Source organism: Astyanax mexicanus, unplaced genomic scaffold (assembly GCF_023375975.1).
Source record: "Astyanax mexicanus isolate ESR-SI-001 unplaced genomic scaffold, AstMex3_surface scaffold_45, whole genome shotgun sequence".
Taxonomy (NCBI): Eukaryota; Metazoa; Chordata; class Actinopteri; order Characiformes; family Acestrorhamphidae; genus Astyanax; species Astyanax mexicanus.
The window spans coordinates 391,548-412,058 of record NW_026040055.1 but is presented as its reverse complement, the minus strand read 5'-3'; the positions used below and the strand labels follow the sequence as shown (position 1 = coordinate 412,058).

General features: G+C 36.2%; 3 protein-coding genes across 5 annotated transcripts; 2 read left to right on the top strand and 1 right to left on the bottom strand.

Annotated features, from left to right (window-relative positions):
* The first annotated feature begins 1,424 nt into the window (after nt 1–1,424).
* LOC125795237 (uncharacterized) lies at nt 1,425–6,440 on the top strand. Of its 2 annotated transcripts, XM_049473739.1 has the most exons (10): nt 1,425–1,546; nt 1,640–1,740; nt 2,211–2,273; nt 2,392–2,597; nt 2,720–2,819; nt 3,221–3,377; nt 3,543–3,640; nt 3,955–4,099; nt 4,194–4,314; nt 5,218–6,439. In XM_049473739.1, the coding sequence occupies exons 2-10, from the start codon at nt 1,733–1,735 to the stop codon at nt 5,448–5,450; spliced, it is 1,131 nt and encodes a 376-aa protein (XP_049329696.1). In that variant the 5' UTR covers nt 1,425–1,546; nt 1,640–1,732; the 3' UTR covers nt 5,451–6,439. The 2 variants fall into 2 exon arrangements, with proteins under 2 accessions (XP_049329696.1, XP_049329697.1); XM_049473740.1 differs by lacking the exon at nt 1,425–1,546 and having other exon boundaries at nt 1,646–1,740; nt 5,218–6,440.
* Nucleotides 6,441–6,536: 96 nt separating this feature from the next.
* On the top strand, nt 6,537–12,264 carry LOC111189652 (uncharacterized). The gene is made up of 5 exons (XM_049473747.1): nt 6,537–6,696; nt 10,105–10,252; nt 10,369–10,617; nt 11,632–11,839; nt 11,922–12,264. The coding sequence occupies exons 1-5, from the start codon at nt 6,630–6,632 to the stop codon at nt 12,120–12,122; spliced, it is 873 nt and encodes a 290-aa protein (XP_049329704.1). The 5' UTR covers nt 6,537–6,629; the 3' UTR covers nt 12,123–12,264.
* An 86-nt stretch (nt 12,265–12,350) lies between these two features.
* Nucleotides 12,351–20,420, bottom strand: LOC125795235 (G2/M phase-specific E3 ubiquitin-protein ligase-like). 2 transcript variants are annotated; one of them, XM_049473736.1, is made up of 9 exons: nt 20,324–20,420; nt 19,470–19,843; nt 19,198–19,395; nt 19,008–19,094; nt 17,880–18,127; nt 17,647–17,775; nt 16,678–16,818; nt 16,470–16,584; nt 12,351–13,340 (listed from the first exon to the last, which is right to left on the bottom strand). In XM_049473736.1, the coding sequence occupies exons 1-9, from the start codon at nt 20,365–20,367 to the stop codon at nt 13,123–13,125; spliced, it is 1,554 nt and encodes a 517-aa protein (XP_049329693.1). In that variant the 5' UTR covers nt 20,368–20,420; the 3' UTR covers nt 12,351–13,122. The 2 variants fall into 2 exon arrangements, with proteins under 2 accessions (XP_049329693.1, XP_049329694.1); XM_049473737.1 differs by lacking the exon at nt 19,470–19,843 and having other exon boundaries at nt 20,324–20,406.
* Between the last annotated feature and the right edge of the window lie 91 nt (nt 20,421–20,511).

Genomic DNA, 20,511 nt, shown 5'->3' with positions numbered 1-20,511 from the left:
GATAAACACATATCTAATGTTACTAGAACAGCTTTTCTACACCTCCGTAATATTGCCAAGCTAAGAAATGCCCTATCACTGCATGACGCAGAAAAATTAGTACATGCCTTTATTACCTCAAGGCTAGATTATTGTAATGCGCTACTGTCTGGATGTTCCGGCAGTAACTTAAATAAACTTCAGCTAGTTCAAAATGCTGCAGCCAGGGTCCTTACTAAAACTAGAAAATTTGACCATATTAGTCCAGTACTATCAGCACTGCACTGGCTTCCAGTCAAATTCCGCATAGACTATAAAATTCTCCTGTTAACGTATAAAGCCCTACACGGACTCGCTCCTGAGTATTTACAAGACCTCATCTCCTGTTATGAACCACCGCGATTACTTAGATCACAGGGTGCTGGTTTATTAGTAGTGCCTAAAATTCAGAGGAGCTCTGCAGGAGGAAGAGCTTTCTCTTATAAAGCGCCTCAACTCTGGAATAATCTCCCCGAATATGTTCGGGACTCAGACACAGTCTCAATCTTTAAGTCTAGACTGAAAACTTACTTGTTTAGTTTAGCTTTTGGTAATTAATGTTTTTCCCTTTAGATAAGGCTGCAGATTCAGGGGTTCATGGACAGAGGAAATTGTGGTAAACTGAGATGCTGGTGCTGTTGTTCTCCCACTGCACACGGTCACTCAGGTTTGTGGACGGTGGAGTGGGTGGATGCTGGTGTTTCAGGGTGCCTCCATGTCTATGTTACCTTCTGGCTCTCTGCCTTTAGTTAGGCTGTTTTATTCAGTTCTGCCGGAGTCATTTGCCACACTCTGATAATGTTTTAATATTCTCAGTTTTGCATAAATCCAGTAAAAACTAATTCCATCTCTCTGCTTTCCTCCGAGTTACTGACTGCCCACCTGTCTGACCCGATACCGATGTTGGACCCTCAGGCTCTCGCGTCTCCTGTCCGGCCAGACTGAAGGAAGTTTCTGAAGTCAGCTCTTCTCCACCACCACCACAGATCAGCTGCTCATCGACCATCTTACTCTCCACTACAGATTACATCCAAGCCATTAGTGGCGCTATTACACTCCTGAGTACATAAAACCTATATAGATGTATAAAAGACTTTTTAAATTTCTATTTAAAAGCCGTTTGACCAGTGGTAGGATGGTCCCCCCTTTAATGTGAGTCTTGGTCCTCCCAAGGTTTCTTCCTCCTCCTGCAGCTCTGAGGGAGTTTTTCCTTGCCTCCGCGCTCACTGGGGGTTCTGTATTATGTATATTCTATGTTTAATGTTTTGCCTGATTCTTTGTCCTGTAATCATGTTTCTGTAAAGCTGCTTTGTGCCAACACCTGTTGTAAAAAGCGCTATACAAATAAATTTGATTTGATTTGATTTGATTTGGAATATGACACACTTTCAGATTGTGAACCAGAGGTAAAAAGTGTATATAATAATGTTAATGTTGCATGTGAATAACTCTATGGAAATGGAAAGTTACATAAAAAAATGTTCTTGTGTTTGTTTAGATAACTGAGGTGCCCACTTCTGAAAAGAATGTAAGTTCCTTTTCCTATAGGGTCTAAACACTAAACAAAGCTTATTTAGAATGTTTTCCGTATTCTATAATTAATTCTGTCTTTTTGTTTTAGCCATCAGATAATTCCTGCCCCATATGCCAGAAACACTATCCAGCAGAAGATCTTGAACTACATGCCAGTGTCTGTGGGGACTGGGAGAGGAACATGGACAGGTATCATTGTGCATTTTAAGTGTTATGATATGTTGGGATGGAGGTGGATTAAAACATATTTTGCTTCATGTGCAGCATTATAGAGAATCCATCTATTTATCAATTGTCAGTGTTGGTTAATTGTACATAAATGCAGATGCATATAAGTGGAGGGTAAATGAATTGTTGAGACAAATTAAATTCACAGCCAACAAAGTCTTATGTTTTACGCTTTATATTTTGGATTTTTATTATCTTTTTTTGGCAAAATCTATAATGGCATCATGGTCAGTGTTAATTTGTTTAATTGATCAAGCAAAAATCTGCTGACTATCAATACAATTTAAATAAATGTAATTTATGTATAGATTTTAATTTAAAATTAACAATTTTAAATAACATTAATATAATCACTTGCTTTTAAATGAGTCATTGACAGTCTTTTAATGTGCATGTTAATGTTTTTTTTGTTTTTTTTTTTCTCTCCCCAGTCCTGTGCCTTTTCTGGATGGCAGTCCTACTGAATTGAAGGAACCACAAAATACATTTTTAAGGTACATTTGTTCATATATTTATATCTATGTTATCTGGAATGAAGTGCTTTTCCTGTTGTCTGTTTTTTTTTATATGCATTCATTATTTCACTTATGATAAATGTAATAATTTTAACAGTGAGGAGGATGTCCTGCGATGGCTGGCAACTCAGGTTGACCCCAGCAAAGAGTTCGCCATCTGTGTGTCTAGAATGAATCTACTGGAACGTGGTCTGATGCTGTGGCAGCGCCAGAAGTACAGCTCGCCAGTCAACCCCTTGAAGGTGACATTCATAGGAGAACCTGGGGTTGACAGTGGTGCTTTGCGGAAAGAATTTCTGACAGGTCAGGATAATTACGTTTGTCATTCCTCACAGATAAATGTAAAAAGTTTCCTCAGTGTTTGTCATCAAATACGTTGTAGCAATATCATTATTTGATATATTTTAATTCTATCATTTTCTTAGAGATGATTGCCGGCATAGAAATGCGTCTGTTTGAGGGAGAGGATGGCAAGGGAAAAATGCCCAAGTACTCTCTAAATGACCTGGACAATGGCCTCTTTCGGTGCGTTTCTCACTTAATAGCCTTTCAGTTACATGATTATGCATGCTGCAGATCCTGGTCAAATTCATGACTGTAGTATTACTGTAATCATTAAAACTGTTTTTGATTATTGCCCGTTAACAGTAGTCTCTCGAACACAGCCATGCAAGACACTACACTTTTTAGTCCTGAAAGTTTTGCATAAACACATGCAGTTTTAGACACAAATTTTCAAACATGTCATTCAGTGTAAAGTAAATTTAGTTTGTGTTTCAGTATCAATTCAACAGTATGTACTCTTCAGTACATTATAAGAATACCACAAAAACACTGATAACTGAAAAGTTTGACCCCGGTAATTACCATTTTAATCTGTACTACATGCACACATAGATTGTATTGTTTTTTTGCTGTCATTCCAGAGTTGCTGGGGAAATATTTGCAGTAAGCCTCGCACAGGGTGGCCCAGCACCAAAGTTTTTACAAGAATGGTGCTACAATTTCCTTTTGACTGGAAACCTAGAAAATGTTTCCAGAGACCATATACATGACCTGGAGCTCTCATCACTCATCAAGATGGTGTGTTTCACTGTTTTGCCTCAGCATAGCATGTCTGCTTTGTTCTGGTTGTGGTTCGGTTAATTTATGGTGTATTAATTACTACATCTGCATGTGACTCTGTCCCTTAAACTTTGATTTGGGCTTTGATTATTGGTCATTAATTATGGTCATAATTTTGTTCAGGTTGAAGAAACATCAGACTTGTCATCATGCACAGAACAAATTCTCAACTGTGGCTACACTGGACCTATAAACGAGGGCAGCAGAGACAGTATAACAAGGTATGAATTTTGTGAATACAGTTAAAAGTAGCTTATAGTTTTTATTGTGCCATATTAATGTTTTTAATGAAATTCAATGAACTTTTAAATTGTGGTTTGGGATCAGAAACTTGTATTAAATTATTAAAGTAATGTAATGTAAATTTCCTTTGAGATAAATAAAGTATCTATCTAATGTTACAAAAGTAAATGTAATGTAGGTAAAAAAAATCAGTTGTTTTTATAACTTTCATATGTAACTTGCTCTAGAGTTTACTTGCCATTTATATAGGGACCCTGTGCATGATGTATATTTTTGTTTTAATTTGATGAAGAGCAATTCTCCTGCACTCGGCTGTAAGACGAACAACCATGCTTAGGCAACTTCGGGAAGGACTACAACTCTATGGCTTTATTGGGGTGATGGAAAGGAACAGAGAGCTTTGCCGTGGCTTCTTTGTAGCTGGTGATGATGATAAGGTAATCTACCGTGATCTCTTGAATTAGGGGTAAAAATTAGTTTGTTATTATTTTGGACAATTATTTTCTATTTTTTTCTTGATGTGTTTCTCAGGTGGACTCTAACTACATTGTGTCGAATTTGGCCCCAACTATGAGCGAAAGCGGTTCACAGAAGCATGCAAGAGAGACACAAATTCTAAATAACTTTCAGGATTTCCTGCAAGAGCTTGAGGGTAAGGCTGTTGAAGACAGTACTTGAAGGCATAAGGAAAAAAGACACCTTTTTAAATTAAATTTCATGCATCAGAACATTATAAACATCTGGTCCTTAGCAGGCCTTAAAATATGAACTATGTACATTTGTAAATAAATACTGAAGTGATCCACACTATGAAGCAACACAGAGAATTAAGTAGTAACTTTAAAAGTATTAAACAAAGCAAAATATGTTTTAGGGCTTTTTTTGTTGTTCTTATCTGGGGAGCTGTTAACTTGCGATTTCTGAGGCTGGTAACTCTGATGAACTTAACCTGCACAACAGAGAAAACTCTTGGTTTCCCCTCCTGGAGCAGTCCTGATGAGCCAGTTTCATCATAACATTTTTAATGGTGTTTGCGACTGCACTTAAGGATACTTTCAAAGTTCTTAAAATTCCTGACCTTCAATTCTTAAAGTAATACGGTAGTGTTGTTTTTCTTTACTTAGGTGAGTAGTTCTTTCCGTAATATGGATTAGAACATTACTCAAATAGAGCTATTTACTGTATACCAACTCTACCTCTTTACAACTGATGCTCTCAAACACTTTAAGAGGCAAGACATTCAAGTAATTAACTCTTGATTAGTTCAGCACAGCTGTTAACTGAAAGCCGTTTCAGGTGACTCCACCTCATAAATCTGACTGAGAAAATGCCAACATGTGGCCATAGGACAGAAAATAAACTTTTTGTTTACTGCAAAACTTGTGTATTGATTTGCTGATAGTTTCCATTTGTAACTGTATACATATTTCTTCCAGTTACTGTGAGCAAGATCTTATTTAATTTTGTAGCCTGGATTTTGCAAAGTAATTATTTTTTTTTGTGTGGCCTGTTGTATTCAGCTATTTTGACAGTGTCTCATTTTGAATTTGCATAGATGGAACAACTGAAGATGATGCTGCTGATGCGCTTTCTGTCCCACGTGTGCTGCAGTGGTTAACTGGACAGTCACACAGGCATCTACTACTTTCAGAAAGAGAAAACTTCAAGATCAAAGTCCACTTTGACCACACTTGTATGGAACGGATACCAAACCACACCATTTGTTTTCCACTTGTTAGTGCATGTGTATGGAGAGGAATTAGTGCCAAATTGAAAAGCAAACACTAGGGTGGAAAAATGTAAAAACAATCAACAAAATGCATTGCTTTTCCTCACTAATATGCAGAATAAGTGCCAAAATGAAATGCAAAACTACTTTTACATTACATTTCATTGCACTTGATCTCTTTATTGAAAAACAATACGCACTTATTTGCATTTTCAAAACCAAACGCTGAATTAGTGCCAGAATTTAATGAAATACACCTTGAAATGTAATCAAGGCACAGCGGTATTACTTTTCACCATAAGGTACTTTAAACATGAACTCCTCCTTTAAATGTAATACTTACGAGATTGCTTTTAAACACTGATGTGATGAAAACATGCCACAATGAAAATCAATAGCTCCAGTGTGTGTGGATTTGTATTTAAAGAAAGAAACGCAGAATTAGTGTCACAAGCCACCTTAAAATGCAATCTAACGAACGGCATTGTATTCCACTGTGTGGCGCTGCGAATGTGCAAAAGCAAATCACAATGCATAGGATTGCATTCCGTCTAGGCAAGCGCTGTAATCGTGCCACATGTAAATTTAATAACTGTCCAATAGGAGTGCTCCCTCAAATTTGGGGCGGGGCTTAGACATCAGTCAGAAGCAATCGCTCGTAGTTGTACTTGAAAGCTGAATAAATGTCTTTTCGTGACAGGATAAAAGAGCAAATAAACACTTTAATTGAACAAATTGAGGCTGGGTCAGTTACAGACGACTATGTGATTTTCAAACTGGAGTGGATTTTAGAGAACACAGGCCATGTTCTCACACTTCGCGGCGAAGACTTTCCAGAAACCTTCAAAAATGCACTGAGGAACATTCTGGAACAACTCTGTGCTCCAGCAGTCCAACCGAGAGCAGGAGGACCTCAGAAAATACCTGTCCCACTCAGCGGTATAATTCGCTATCTCAGCCTTGGATTATCAGTACCAGCTGTTGCAAAAATATTCGGCGTATCAGTTCGAACCCTTCGAAGGCGAATGGAGGAAAATGACATGCGGTACGTCTATCAAATATAACTACGTTATAGGTATATTATATATTATTATATATACATATTATGTTATAACCCCATTGTTCCTCATGAGAAGAATGTTCAGTATTTTTTGCATCTTTCTGTCTCAAGAGTGGCTGATTTCTACAACAACCTCTCAGATGAGGAACTTGACGGTGTTGTAAGGGATTTGCAGCGTATGTTCCCTAACTCGGGGTACCGGATGATGCAAGGCTATCTTAAAGGAAGAGGAATTAGAGTTCAAGGTATTCTACTTACTTGTGTGCATACATACAGTACAGGCCAAAAGTTTGAACACACCTCTTTTTCAATGTTTTTTCTTTATTTTCATGACTACATGATTACATTGTAGATTCTCACTGAAGGCATCAAAACTATAAATGAACACATGAGTTACATATTTAACAAACAAAAAAAAGCACTAGGTGAAAAGGTGAAATAACTAAAAATAAATATATTCTAGTTTCTCCAAAATAGCCACCATTTGCTCTGATTACTGCTTTGCACACTCTTGGCATTCTCTCAATGAGCTTCAAGAGGTGGCCACCTGAAATGGATTTCCAACAGTCTTGAAGGAGTTCTCAGAGGTGTTTAGCACTTGTTGCTTCTTTGCCTTCACTCTGCTCCAGCTCATCCCAAACCATCTGGATTTCTGTGGTCAGCAGCAATTCTGTGGTTAGAAACTGACAGCCCATACATATAATTTATACTGCAAGTATATGGAGTATGTGATGGGTTGAAACATGCATAATAAAATGTATATTTCTCATATCCCTAAAATGATCTAGGATTAAAAATTATTATTCCTGGAACTGATAAATATTCGGAGATTATAAATAATATTAAGATCTAAATATATTATATTATGCAATTCTTTCTGCACAAGAACATTGACTTTATGTCAGTTTTGTATCACTGAAGATGTCATTAAATTTCAAAGGCCTGGGTTACATGGTAGAAATATTATATGATGTTATTAAAATAAATGTTGACAATACACAATGCTACCAAGATATTCTGACATCAGTTCTGCAGGATATTCTTAAGAACTGTGTTTAGTTTGATCTATTTGAACATGGGACTGTGCGATTAGGAGGCAACATGCAATTATTTGTAAATACGATTTTTTAATACTTCTTGACTTATTTATTATGTAAATACTGTACTGTTTTAATGTATTTATTTTTTTACTGAGTGCCTTGCTATCCCTTTGCTACTTTGAATGTCCCCCATGGACGGCTCTTTTGTTTTTGCACCCCTCCCCCCAAAAACAATGGTTGATAATACTGCTACTACTACTACTACTACTACTACTAATAATAATAATAATAATACATTATTTGTAATATTATTTTTTACAGTTGAAATTATTCAAGTAGATATACAGGGCTGATGCACATGGGTGACGTTTAAATTAAGAATACAATTATAAATAATGGGTAATATTTAGACTTCCTTTGCAAAAACAGACAAGTGTTATTTAAACACACTTTTAGGCTTTACCAAATGAGCTCCTTTAAAATATTGCGGAGAAACGCGCCTCATCGGCCGCACTTATGATTTCTGAGCGGAATTATCTTTCGTTTTAATGGCTTTTTGTGGTGAAGGAGAAAGAGATGCTTTGTTATAATTCCATTATTTTAGATACTAAATCACATTTGTTTTATTTATTCGTTTACAATAAATCTTATTTATATATAAAGAGAAGTACAGTCATTTAATTATCCTGACTAACCAGTAATAATAATATCAGTGCATCTGATACTGTGAATATCTTTAAACTGTTTTACTCCTGCCATTTTTAATTTCTCTAAAAATTGTTTAAATACTGACAAAATTCAATTGTTAATTTTAATTTATTTAGCTTGATTTTTTTGTTTCTGAAGAAGAGACTTTATTTTATAACACACTGTTGTGACTATTTGAATCTGTCTCAATTTTTTATTTACACTTTACACTTTGCGTGCTGTTGTGGCTAATTATTTTACAAGTCCTAGCTCCTATATGTCCATATTGGACATATAGGAGCTAGGACAATAATTAGCCTCAACAACACGCAACCTGTATTTAGGCTGATTCTCTGCCCGAGCCCGACCCGATGCCCGGGGGCCGGCCGGACAAGCGGACGCGCGCGGAGAGCTGACGCGCAGATAAGCGCTTGTCCGCGGCCGCAGCTCCGCGCCTTTAAATTAAAAGCTCCGTAGGTTGCGGGTACGTACACCATGTAGAGCAGATGTCCGATCACTGACCAATAATTAAATGTGTTACAAATTGTTTCCCCCTTTCCTTGGTGTTTGGCATTTTCGTTTTGTTTTTATTCGTTGACGAAAAGTATAATAGCGGTACATTTCGTCATAGTTCTGGTTTTCAGGTATTCATGTTTTTTAGTCTCTTTTTCGTTTTCGTTAATTGGTCGTCAATTAATATTTTTTGTTATTTATTTCTGAATTAATTTCTATTAATTAAATTAACTCTCTTTCCTGCTGCCTCAGTTTCCTGCATGCTGTGTGTGACTTAATTTGAAAAAAAAAACGATAAAGATTATGTTGGAAGAATAGCACCTGTTTTTGCAAATGAACTTATTTGCCCCATTATTTATAACTCTTAATTAAAACGTCATCCTTGTGCATTTTTGTTGTGTTAAAAATAATAGTTTTCATTTTTATTATATATATATATATATATATATATAGATTGCTTGTACAATTTCAATTCTTAAATAATGGAATGCCACATCACATGGCATGGACATGGATAATATCGTTTATCTGTCCAAGGCTAATAGAGGTTTCATTTCTGTATACAGTTTGTTTGTTGTTTACATGCCTTTTAACTCTTGTCACACTCTTCAGGCCTTTAAAGAAGCTTTTCCTTGTTTTACAATTTTTATGTATTTTATGTATTTTCATAATTTCCTCAGTATAAAAATAAGGTTTATACTGTAGAAACAATCTGTAAAAAGGCAAATTTCTGTTAAAATTTAGATGAAGAATATCCCATAAAACACATTTAACATTAATTTAATTTTGTTATTTTAAATGATCAACTGTTTTCTTTATATTTTAATTTATTTATCATATTTGTATTCACACTTATTCCTGTTTCCACTTTTGAATATTATATTCTCAGCCTACCAGTGTCATACTAATTTAAATAAGGTGGGGTATTGAAATGAATCACAATTAGATAATCTTTATTAATGTACATAAGCAAAGTATACTGTTCAATTATTATGCTTTACGTGTACACATGCATCATTTTTATTTCTTTACTTAATACATCAATTTTAGTCAGTATCTTATCCACTACCTCCTCTGAATATTTTTTCCTCTCCAAAGACACGTCTTAGTTTATGCCTATGAATACATAAACCTTGTTAATATGACAGGTAAAAAGTCAAAATATGTTTTTCATGTAAATTTGAAGTGAATGGGGTATATTTATATGTTGAGTATATATTTACCAATAACAAAACTGTCTTGATTACCTGTTGCCTTCACATATAGGATAAAACAATAAAATGTGTTTACATGTAAAGACAGTTTGTACATGAGTACAATATTAACTGCATGCATTTAAGATTGGAGATAGATATTGTTAGAGACCACCTTTAGAAATAAGAGATAACTTTTCAGTGTTTCCACCCCTTCCAGAGCACAGACTGAAACAGTCAATGCTGCGCACAGACCCTCAAGGATTGCTTGAGCGTACACTCTGTCTACATACTGTTAGAAGGAGAGTGTACAATGTTCCTGCTCCAAATTGCCTTTGGCATATCGATGGGAACCACAAGCTCATAAGGTAATGCAACAAACAATTATTTGTAAAGCTATTTTTTGCAACTGGCAGAATAGTGTCAGCATTGTTCTTCATGTTAAAGGTAGATTCAGTGGTTTTGTCTGCTTGTATATGCGCAGGTGGCGTATTGTCATACATGGAGCTATTGATGGCTTCAGCAGACTGGTGGTCTACCTGCAAGCTTCTGCCAACAATCGTGCAGACACTGTTTACAAACACTTCTGGCAGGCAACACAGAAATATGGCATCCCGTCACGAGTACGTAGTGACAAGGGAGGGGAGAACAGAGACGTTGCTTCCTTTATGATTAGTACCAGGGGAATGAACCGCAGTTCACACATTGCTGGGAGAAGCGTGCACAATCAAAGGTACTGCAAACACATACCACACACTGTCATTAAACACACATTTGTATTCAATTTCACACTGTACTGTTTAAAAGGGTATCATGATAGCACCAAAAGTGGATAAAGTACAGATATTGTTGGAGAATTTTATTGTACCTTGTAAATCTCATACTGTTGCAACCTTAAAAGCCTTCTATGACATTGGTACACACGTGACATTATTAAATGGAATGACCTACCCATCTGCACCCACTATCAGGCCTTGCTATAATTCACTTGGCCTTAACATGGTCACAATTGCTGTTTTTTAGCTTCAATTTACAGACTGCTAGCATATATCTTGTTTTAACATTATTTTGAATATATATTCTCTTAAGGATTCCTGTATGGCTGCAGTCATGAATATTTATTTTATAAAGTTATCAAAGTAATAGAAATTAACCCCTTAACAGGCAGGCATTTTTTAAAATAAATGTTATTCCTGATATCACACGCCTGCATCTGTAGAATTTTTATCATGTTTGATAAGAAGTTATAACTGAAAATATGAAAGTAAACCTGCAATTGTCAAATTGCCTCTTTCCTAAATTTCATTTTAAAATAAATATTTCCTGAATACAAATCAAATGATTAATTTCCTATAAGCCTTTTGTCCTGTAACGATTGTTCAGCTTTTTTGTATATTTTCAAACATGCAGAATTGGGTTTGATTCCTCAGATACTGATCTGAAATTAAGTTTTCAGAATGTAAATAAGTTATTTTACTGCAGAGAAACATGCATGCATGGCCAAGGCCTGTTATGAGGTTAAATAACGTTTTACTTTTGCTTCACAAGTATACATAAAATACATTAGAGTAGTACTTATATTTACATACAGAGCTGTTGCATTAGTAATAGTATATAATAATGATAAAATTGTTGTATAGTAATATTTTAATTAAAAATATATTTATTTCTTTATATCTTACAGAATTGAGCGCCTTTGGAGGGATGTTTACCTCTGTGTAACAGATCTGTTCCACACACTTTTCAGGAGTTTAGAGAGTGAGGGCATCCTGTCTCCAGACAATGACTTGCACATTTTTGCCCTACACTGGGTGTTTCTTCCCAGACTACAGCAGCACCTTGATTCTTTTGTTGAAGGGTGGAACAACCATCCCCTAAGAACAGAGAGGAACCAGTCTCCTCAGCAGTTGTGGCACACAAACAGCAACAGTCCAGCCAGTCCAGATCCACCACAGGTACATTTGGAACACTTGAGATGGGCATGTATGTGCAAGCATTTGAAGAATAAATAATCAAATCATTTTTGCTTAAACCTAGGTGGATGAACTGTATGGTGTAGACTGGAGGGGCCCACCTGGTGATCGGGATTTAGCCCTGGTCATTCCTGAGGTGCAGCTTTCCAGGGTGCTATCTCAAGAGGAGTTGAGCAGACTTCCTCAACAGAACAGCACTAATGATGACTATGGAGTTGCTTCTTACATTCAGGCCCTTGGGTTACTTACTAACTGGTTTGGTTGACCAATGTCTTCATGCATCTCTTAAGACAGATTTTTCTATATGCACACTTACCAGTGGATTGTTGACAGTTTGTTTGTATATTACACAGTTTCTGTCAACAGAATTTCTCACACACACACACACACACGCACGCACGCACAATCTCACACTTTTGTTTTTCTTCCCAAATAAATGAAGCATTACAAATACGTTGTATTTTTGTATTGTTTTAATCCATCTGAATATTGTATAAAAGTCATTTTCTGAGATAAAACTGTAGACAACTTCAGTCAGTGTATGTTATGTCAAGTATACAGTTTATGTAAACTCTCTCTATTCTAAAGACATCTGGATGAACACTAGACTTTCTAAACACTAATCCAGACTACTCCCAAGAACAGCACAACACAACAGGCAATCAATAGAACATTGGCTAAATCTGACACTTATATTATAAATATAACTCTTATAATTAATGTATTTGGCTGCACCCATTGCTGACAGGTGTGCAAATGCACACACAGCTTGTCTAGACGTACAACCCTCTGTAGCAGACAGACAATCTATTGGCACCTTTCTTAATGCCTGAGGTGGGTTCCAACATTGAGCTGTAGAGCAGTGTTGAGGATAAGGTGGAGTGGTAACAACCTCACTCTAATGCTCTCGTTGCTGGATGAAATCCAGTCCTCAGAGCAGTGTTTTAAAATGAAGTAGAACACCTCTTCAATTCGCCAATAATTTATTATTTGGTTAAGCATTTATTCTTTTGGTTTGCTAAAGAGGTGATGGTGGTCCAAAAAAAGCCTTCTGTGAACATCAGAGACAGTTACTCCAACAAAAGCAGGAAAAAATCTTGGTACCCTTAATTGGAGAAGAAAAACAGTAAATAACCAGTATCTGTAGTGATCACCTTCAAAATTCTAAGTCTCCATTGGTATGTGGAGAACTAATTTGAAAAACAACAAACAAAAAGTTGTGCACAAGGTGTACTCTGAGTGCAAAAAACTGCACAACAGCTATACTAAACAAGTCCAAATCCACTGTCGGTGGTGGACACTGCAGCTGCAAGATCCATCTTAAATTCCCGATAAGACAAGTAGTGTCCTGGAATTTTGAGGGTTTCAAAACAGGTAACTGCAGTGGGCATGGACACCTTCTTAACTTTCACATAAAGGTGCTGGGGTAAAACAGCCCACCCAACCCAGAATTTGAGGAGCTCCAGAAGTTCATCCGATGTACCTGAAATGGTGTGAAGACATTTAATTCAGTCATGCTTTTTCAAAAATGTATTACCTGACAATAATCAAAGAGATGTTATCAATGATCTGGCCTCTAACATTGCCCAGTTAATCCTAAAATTAAAATCGACACTTACATTAAAGTTACTCTATTTCAGTAATTCAGTTACAAAATGTGAAACTCATCTATTATATAGATGTATTAAACACAGAATGATCTATTTTAAGCCTTTATTTATTTTATTGTTGATTTTTGCTTACAGCCAATGAAAACCCAAAAATCAATGTCTCAGAAAATTTGAATATTATATAAGACCAATTGATAATTTTGGCAGTGTGCCAAGTCCTGCTGGAAAATGAAATCTGCATCTCCATAAAAGTTGTCAGTAGCAGAGGGAAGCATGAAGTGCTGTAAGATTTTGTGGGAAAACAAAACTGCACTGACTTTAGACTTGATAATAAAACACAGTGGATCAACACCAGCAGATGACATGTCTCTCCAAACCATCACTGATTGGTGGAAACTTCACACTAGACCTCGAGCAGTTTGGACTGTGTGTCTCTCCACTCTTCCTCCAGACTCTGCTCCCTTTATTTACTTTCAATTAAATGTAAAATTTACTGATGATCAGTGATGGTTTGGAGAGACATGTCATCTGCTGGTGTAGATCCACTGTGTGTGTTTGAAAGAGGGGGTGATGCTTATTCAGTGTAGCTCGGTTTATATACATACATATGTTCGCCTGTCCAATCTCTCCCCATTTTCCATCGTGTACATTAAAAATAAATGTTAAAATTAGAAGGAAAATGACTAGCTCTGTTTTAGTTTCTGTAACAACGTAGCCTGAGAGCTCGACGCAACAGTGTAAAGTTAGTTCTGTTTAGTAATATTTTAGAGTGGCTCTACACACATTTAATTTATTTTGCTTCATTATACTAACTGATAAGTGATTTACACATTAAACATATTACATGTTAAATATTTCAGTAATAAAAAATCTGCTTTAATGTTTTATTTTTGAGCCAATATTAAAAGCAATTTTAATATTTTTTATAAAAAAAAATGAATCTCTTTCAAGTTACTAATTTGTGTTTTATATTAGTGTTAAGGCATTTGTTAGGCTGTAATGGCCATCTCTTTCTCTTTTTCTTTGGGAAGCAGGTTTAGAAATCTCAGCCAACAGCCAGATTATTAAAAATCTATTCAAAGTTTTAAAGTAAATAGTCTATATTTAGTTTAAAACACGCGAGTGGGGGCGGGGCTGGTGACGTCATGGGTCCTGCGTTGTGTAATATCGCGATATATATCGCAGAAAACCAAAACAATGCGATGTGAAATTTTTCCAATATCGTGCAGCCCTAACACATATACAGTGAGTCCAAGAAGTATTTGATCCCTTGCTGATTTTCTTCGTTGGCCCACTAATAAAGACATGATCATTCTATACTTTTAATGGTAGATGTATTCTTACATGGAGAGACAGAATATTAAAAAGAAAATCCAGAAAATAAATCTAAGGAATATATATTAATTGATTTGTATTTCATGGAGTGAAATAAGTATTTGATCCCTTAGTATTCATTAGCAGTTCTGGCTTTTACAGACCAGTTAGACACTCCCATCAACTTGTTACCTGACCTGAAGCCACCTGTTCTCACTAATCACTTATGTGAAAAACACCTGTCCACAGAATCAGACAGATCACACAGATTTCAAGTCTCCAACATGGGTAAAACCAAAGAGCTGTCACAGGACCTCAGAGTCAGAATTGTTGACCTTCACAAAGCTGGAATGGGCTACAAAAAGATTAGTAAGGTGTTGGATGTGAAAGTAACAACTATTGGTGCAATTATCAGAAAGTTTAAAGAGTATAACATGACAATCAACAGACCTCGGCCCGGTGCTCCAAAGAAGATTTCGCCTCGTGGGGTGGCAATGATGCTGAGAACGGTCAGAAATCGTCCTGCAACCACTCGGCAGGAGTTAGCAAATGACCTGAAGGCAGCTGGGACCACAGTTTGCAAGGAAACAATTGGAAACACTTTGCGCAACAATGGATTCACATCCTGCAGTGCCCGAAAGGTACCCCTGCTGAAGAGAGCACATGTGGAGGCGCGCCTCAAGTATGCCAATGATCATTTGAAAGATGAACCAAGTTATTGGGAGAAGGTTTTGTGGTCAGACGAGACCAAAATTGAACTTTTTGGCCTCAACTCCACCCGCCATGTGTGGAGGAAGAAAAATGCTGCCTATGACCCCAAGAACACTGGGCCCACCGTCAAGCATGGAGGTGGAAGCATAATGTTTTGGGGGTGTTTCTCTGCCAAGGGTACAGGGCTACTTCACCGCATCACTGGGAAGATGGATGGAGCCATGTACCGCACAATCCTGAGGGACAACCTCCTCCCCTCTGCCAGGGATCTGAAAATGGGCCGTGGTTGGGTCTTCCAACATGATAACGACCCTAAACATACAGCAAAGGCAACAAAGGATTGGCTCAAGAAAAATCACATTAAGGTCATGGAGTGGCCCAGCCAGTCGCCAGACCTCAATCCGATCGAAAATCTATGGAGGGAGCTGAAGGTCAGAGTTGCCAAGCGACAGCCCACCAACCTTCATGATTTAGAGAGGATCTGCAAAGAAGAGTGGGCCAAAATTCCCCCTGGTGTGTGTGCTAAACTTGTGGTTAACTACAACAAACGTCTCACCGCTGTGCTTGCAAACAAAGGCTTTGCCACTAAGTATTGAGTGTGTTTGGCAAGAGGGATCAAATACTTATTTTCCTCATTGAAATACAAATTAATTAAAATATATTCTTTAAAATTATATTCTGGATTTTTGTCTTGATATTCTGTCTCTCCATGTTAGAATATATCCATCATTAAAAGTGCAGAAGGATAGTGTCTTTATTAGTGGGCAAACAAAGAAAATCAGCAAGGGATCAAATACTTCTTGGACTCACTATATATATATATATATATATATATATATATATATATATATATATATATATATATACACATATACATACATGTGTATGTATGTATGTAAAAAAAAGGAAAGAAAAAAGAAAAAAAAAACTAGCTTAAACATGACAATAATAAAGAATAAAATTAATAAACATTTTACCTGACTCAATGTACTCCCGCAAATAGGCTGTGACACTGCACTTTGTAGAAATGTCAAGCCCGTCATCAGATTCAGTGTCAGAGTCTGATGGCCATACAATACGATCAAGAATCATCTTTAAAAAAAAGAACAAAAAAGACAGTGAAATCATTGAAGAAGAATGTCCAATGTGTTACATATGTACTACAATGTGCGGTGTACAATGTACCTCTGGGGTAACAAAAATCTTGGATGCTTGCGGGAAAATGATATTCAGAGCATCAGGCCTTTCCTTTAGTAAAGGCATCAGTCCACTGTCTTTCAAGCCTCTTCTGAGTTGTCTGAGTTGCTCTCTTCTACGGCCAAGGACCTAGCAAAAGGCATGGAATTTAGCCAAATCCTGTAGTCAATACATATTGTAACGCGTTTTATCCCTTTGATGCACAACATGGGTCGAATGTGTCCCGGACAAGTTTTATTTTCTATATCAGAATTCAAGGTATTCCTCAACTAACTTGTTTTTGGGTATAGTTCATCATTATTATTTTTTTCTTTTCTTACTTTTTAAAATAAATACTCTTTGGTATCACTACCCCTCTCATGCAAACATGGGTAACAAATGACACAGATATTTTCTAATGTTATGTTAAAACAATTGAAATCAGTACTGAGTTAGCTGTGTGAGGGGAGCTGTTTTGAGCTATAGCTGAGTTGTAAAATGGTAAATGTAGGTTGTGTCTGACCTGTGTGTGTAAACCTGATGTGGAAAAACAAAAGCTTCTTCATAAAGTAAGAAGAAGAAAAAAAAAGAAGATTTGAGCTAAAGAAACACTCATCCATACATGAATACACACTGAAAATGAACGTGGTTCATTATTGACCCATGTGTGCATGCATTAAAGGGGGTGTGATGCAAAGAGGGCTTTTGATTCAAAATGTAAGAAAGGTAAGAATAATATAAGCATGTGCAAAATAAGTTAATTGAGAAACACATTACATTTTTTAATGAATTAATTTATTGCTAAGATACATCATAGAACTCATACATGAAGTTGCACAGAAAATGAATGCGGGTCATGTTTGACCCATGATGTGCATTAAAGCAGGTGGTACATATGTTGTGCATCAAAAGGTTAAAAATAGCTTTTTATTTTCTCTAAATTTGTGTCAAACTTTTGTTCTCAAGACCAACACTTACCGCATGCACTAGCACTTTCTCTGCAAGCCACCTTCGATTCTCAGTGTTAACAAACGGCAAGTCCCAGCTAAGGCAGAGATCATTCATTTTTGACGTCTGGCTCTGGCTAAGGTCATCATCTCCATCAAGCTGTGAATTGAATAAAAATGTGATATTACTCACCAAATCAGTTAGTTAATTATGAAAAACATGCTAAAATTGCTTGCAGACAACCTTACATTATTAAAACAAACCTCTTGAATTATTTCTCGGAGGTCCATGTCTGGACAATCTTGTAGGCATACATGCTCTTCATCTTGGCCAATCAGAGAGCTAAAAACTGAAGGACTCAAACTACTCAATCCTGGGCCGCCATGCAGGATTGAGTGTCCTATCATTCGTCCAGCAACCACATAGAGTCCACTGTCTAGAAGAATTTTAGATGTCGATGGCACCTGGTGATCTTCCTCTCCAAGAAAAAAAAGGGTTTTCCCAGGACCTTCTAAAAATAAATAAAAAAATACAAATTATTAGTTAAGCATAGGACTTAATTACTAAATTAACAAAACAATTTATGGAGGACCAAAACTGTCAAAATAAAAAATAAATAAATAAATAAGTTTATAAGTAAGTAATATAGTGATTAAAATGGTAAAGATTAATTTTCTCTTTTGATTAGTTTGTTTATTTATTTACATAACTATTTATTTCTGCAATCATTTATTTACCGATTTATTTATTTTTGTATTTATTCATTTCCCGATTTATGTATTTCTGTATTCATTTATTTTCCCAATTTATTTATTTCCTGATTCATTTATTTCTCAATTTATTTATTTCCTGATTTATTTATTTCCCAATTTATTTATTTCTGTTTTACCTTTTCCTTATATGATAATTAAGGGGCTGTCCAGCAATGATTTCACGGTGTCTTAGCATTTCTATTGGTTGATCGTTTTAGATAACCTAGATTGATGTCTTTCCCCTTTGGCGGTAACTTTGGTAACGTAGAAGATTTTTGTAAAACACGCCCCTTCATTATCATATAAGGACAAGGAAATGTAGAAATAAATAAATAAAAAGTAAACAATATTAATATTAATTCTAATTATGCTTTACCATTTTAATCACCATATTACTTTTATTGAGTAATTTACTTACGTTTTTTATTTATTTATTTATTTTTAATTTTGGCAGTTTTGGTCCTCCATAACAATTAACATACAAATGTAAGTAAATAAACATAGCTGGTGAAAAGTGAGAATACAAAAATTGCGCAATTTATGCTACATTTATCTAATATTTAACAAGGTTTCAGTTTATATAATATAAAATGTCAGCTAGTCCAGACTAACCCATCATAGTTTTTATAAACAGCATACCTATGTTCAGTTCAAAACCAAACTGTAGTTTTGATATTGTTTGTGAAAAAAAGAATCTTTTGACGCCATCTCCCAATGCAGCATCACCTAAAACAAAATAAGTACACATTTATATATTAAAAAAAAGAAAAAAAAGAAAAAAAAAGTCATTTATTCAATAACAATAAAAACAAAAAGGTCAGTGACCTACCTTGTAAAACCACAGTAAGGTTTCGGGCCCAGTTTATGTTGGGGGCTTTGTAAAACTGCAGAATAGCCCTCTCCCGGTCCTCTGGACTATGTCCCATGTTCAGTTTGATTGTCAGATCCTCCTCAGACTCAGCAGCTTTCAACAGTTGATGTCTGTAAATGTCAACTGCTTTCGTAATATCTGGCTCAGTTTTCCACTCTGTAAAAGTTACAAAAATTATGCTTTACATATACCACATGAGAGGAAAATGGACACAATGCAAGATCACAAACCTTCACTAGTGCAACTACCACTTTGTCTCTGCCTCAAGTCTCTATGTTCATTGTCTGTACTGTTCCGATAGTGAATCCTTTGGATATTTCCCATTTCCCCTGGAGTGGTGTTCCCATCTTCTGTCTCCTTTTGTTGTCCGTCCTCTCTTTCCTGTTGTCTGTCTTCTCTTTCCTGTTGTCTGTCTTCTCTTTCCTGTTGTCTGTCTTCTCTTTCCTGTTGTCTGCCCTCTCTTTCCTGTTGTCTGCCCTCTCTTTCCTGTTGTCTGCCCTCTCTTTCCTGGTGCCTTCCAATACCATCTTGAGTCCTTTCAGCTTCTATATGCTCCCTTCGTCTGTTGTTTCCATGCCTGCCTGTCCTACTGTCTGAATTATGTCTAGCAATTTTAAAGTCAGAGAGATTAAAATTAAAAAGATATGTTCTTGGCTTGAAACATTACTCTACACACTATTCCCAATGCTAAAAACCAAGAAGTACAATTTATCATGAGAGCTAATTGCAAACTCCCAAAAATTATGCAATGCATAATGACATGCCTTAATTATTTAATGTGAATGAGCTACATAATAGGGCTGCACTATATTGGATTTTTTTTTTTTACATCGCATTGTTCTATTTTTTCTTGTGTTTACGCCCGCTCCCCCTCCCTCTCGCGCTCACTCAGAATGCTGTGTATCCACTTCTTAAGAATCAAAACACTGCAACGGCGTGTTTGTTTTTATTGCCACGTGACATCGCAGGGTCCGCGATGTGACTATCGCACGTGCACACATCGCAATGTCAATGCTTAAATTATATATTGTGCAGCCCTACTACATAGCAAAACTGACATTACAGACAAATAACCATAACTTACCTTGAACAAACATCAACATGTGTAGGGATGGATGCCTGTCTCATGAATTGCTTGCAGTACAGGCACTGTATGGTTGGACCACCTGATGATGTAGGAGTAGATATCTAATTGGAAAGAACAACTTTTACTTATGTTTTGTAATATATTTTATACACACAACACAAAAAATGTTGCACTCTGAAAGCACT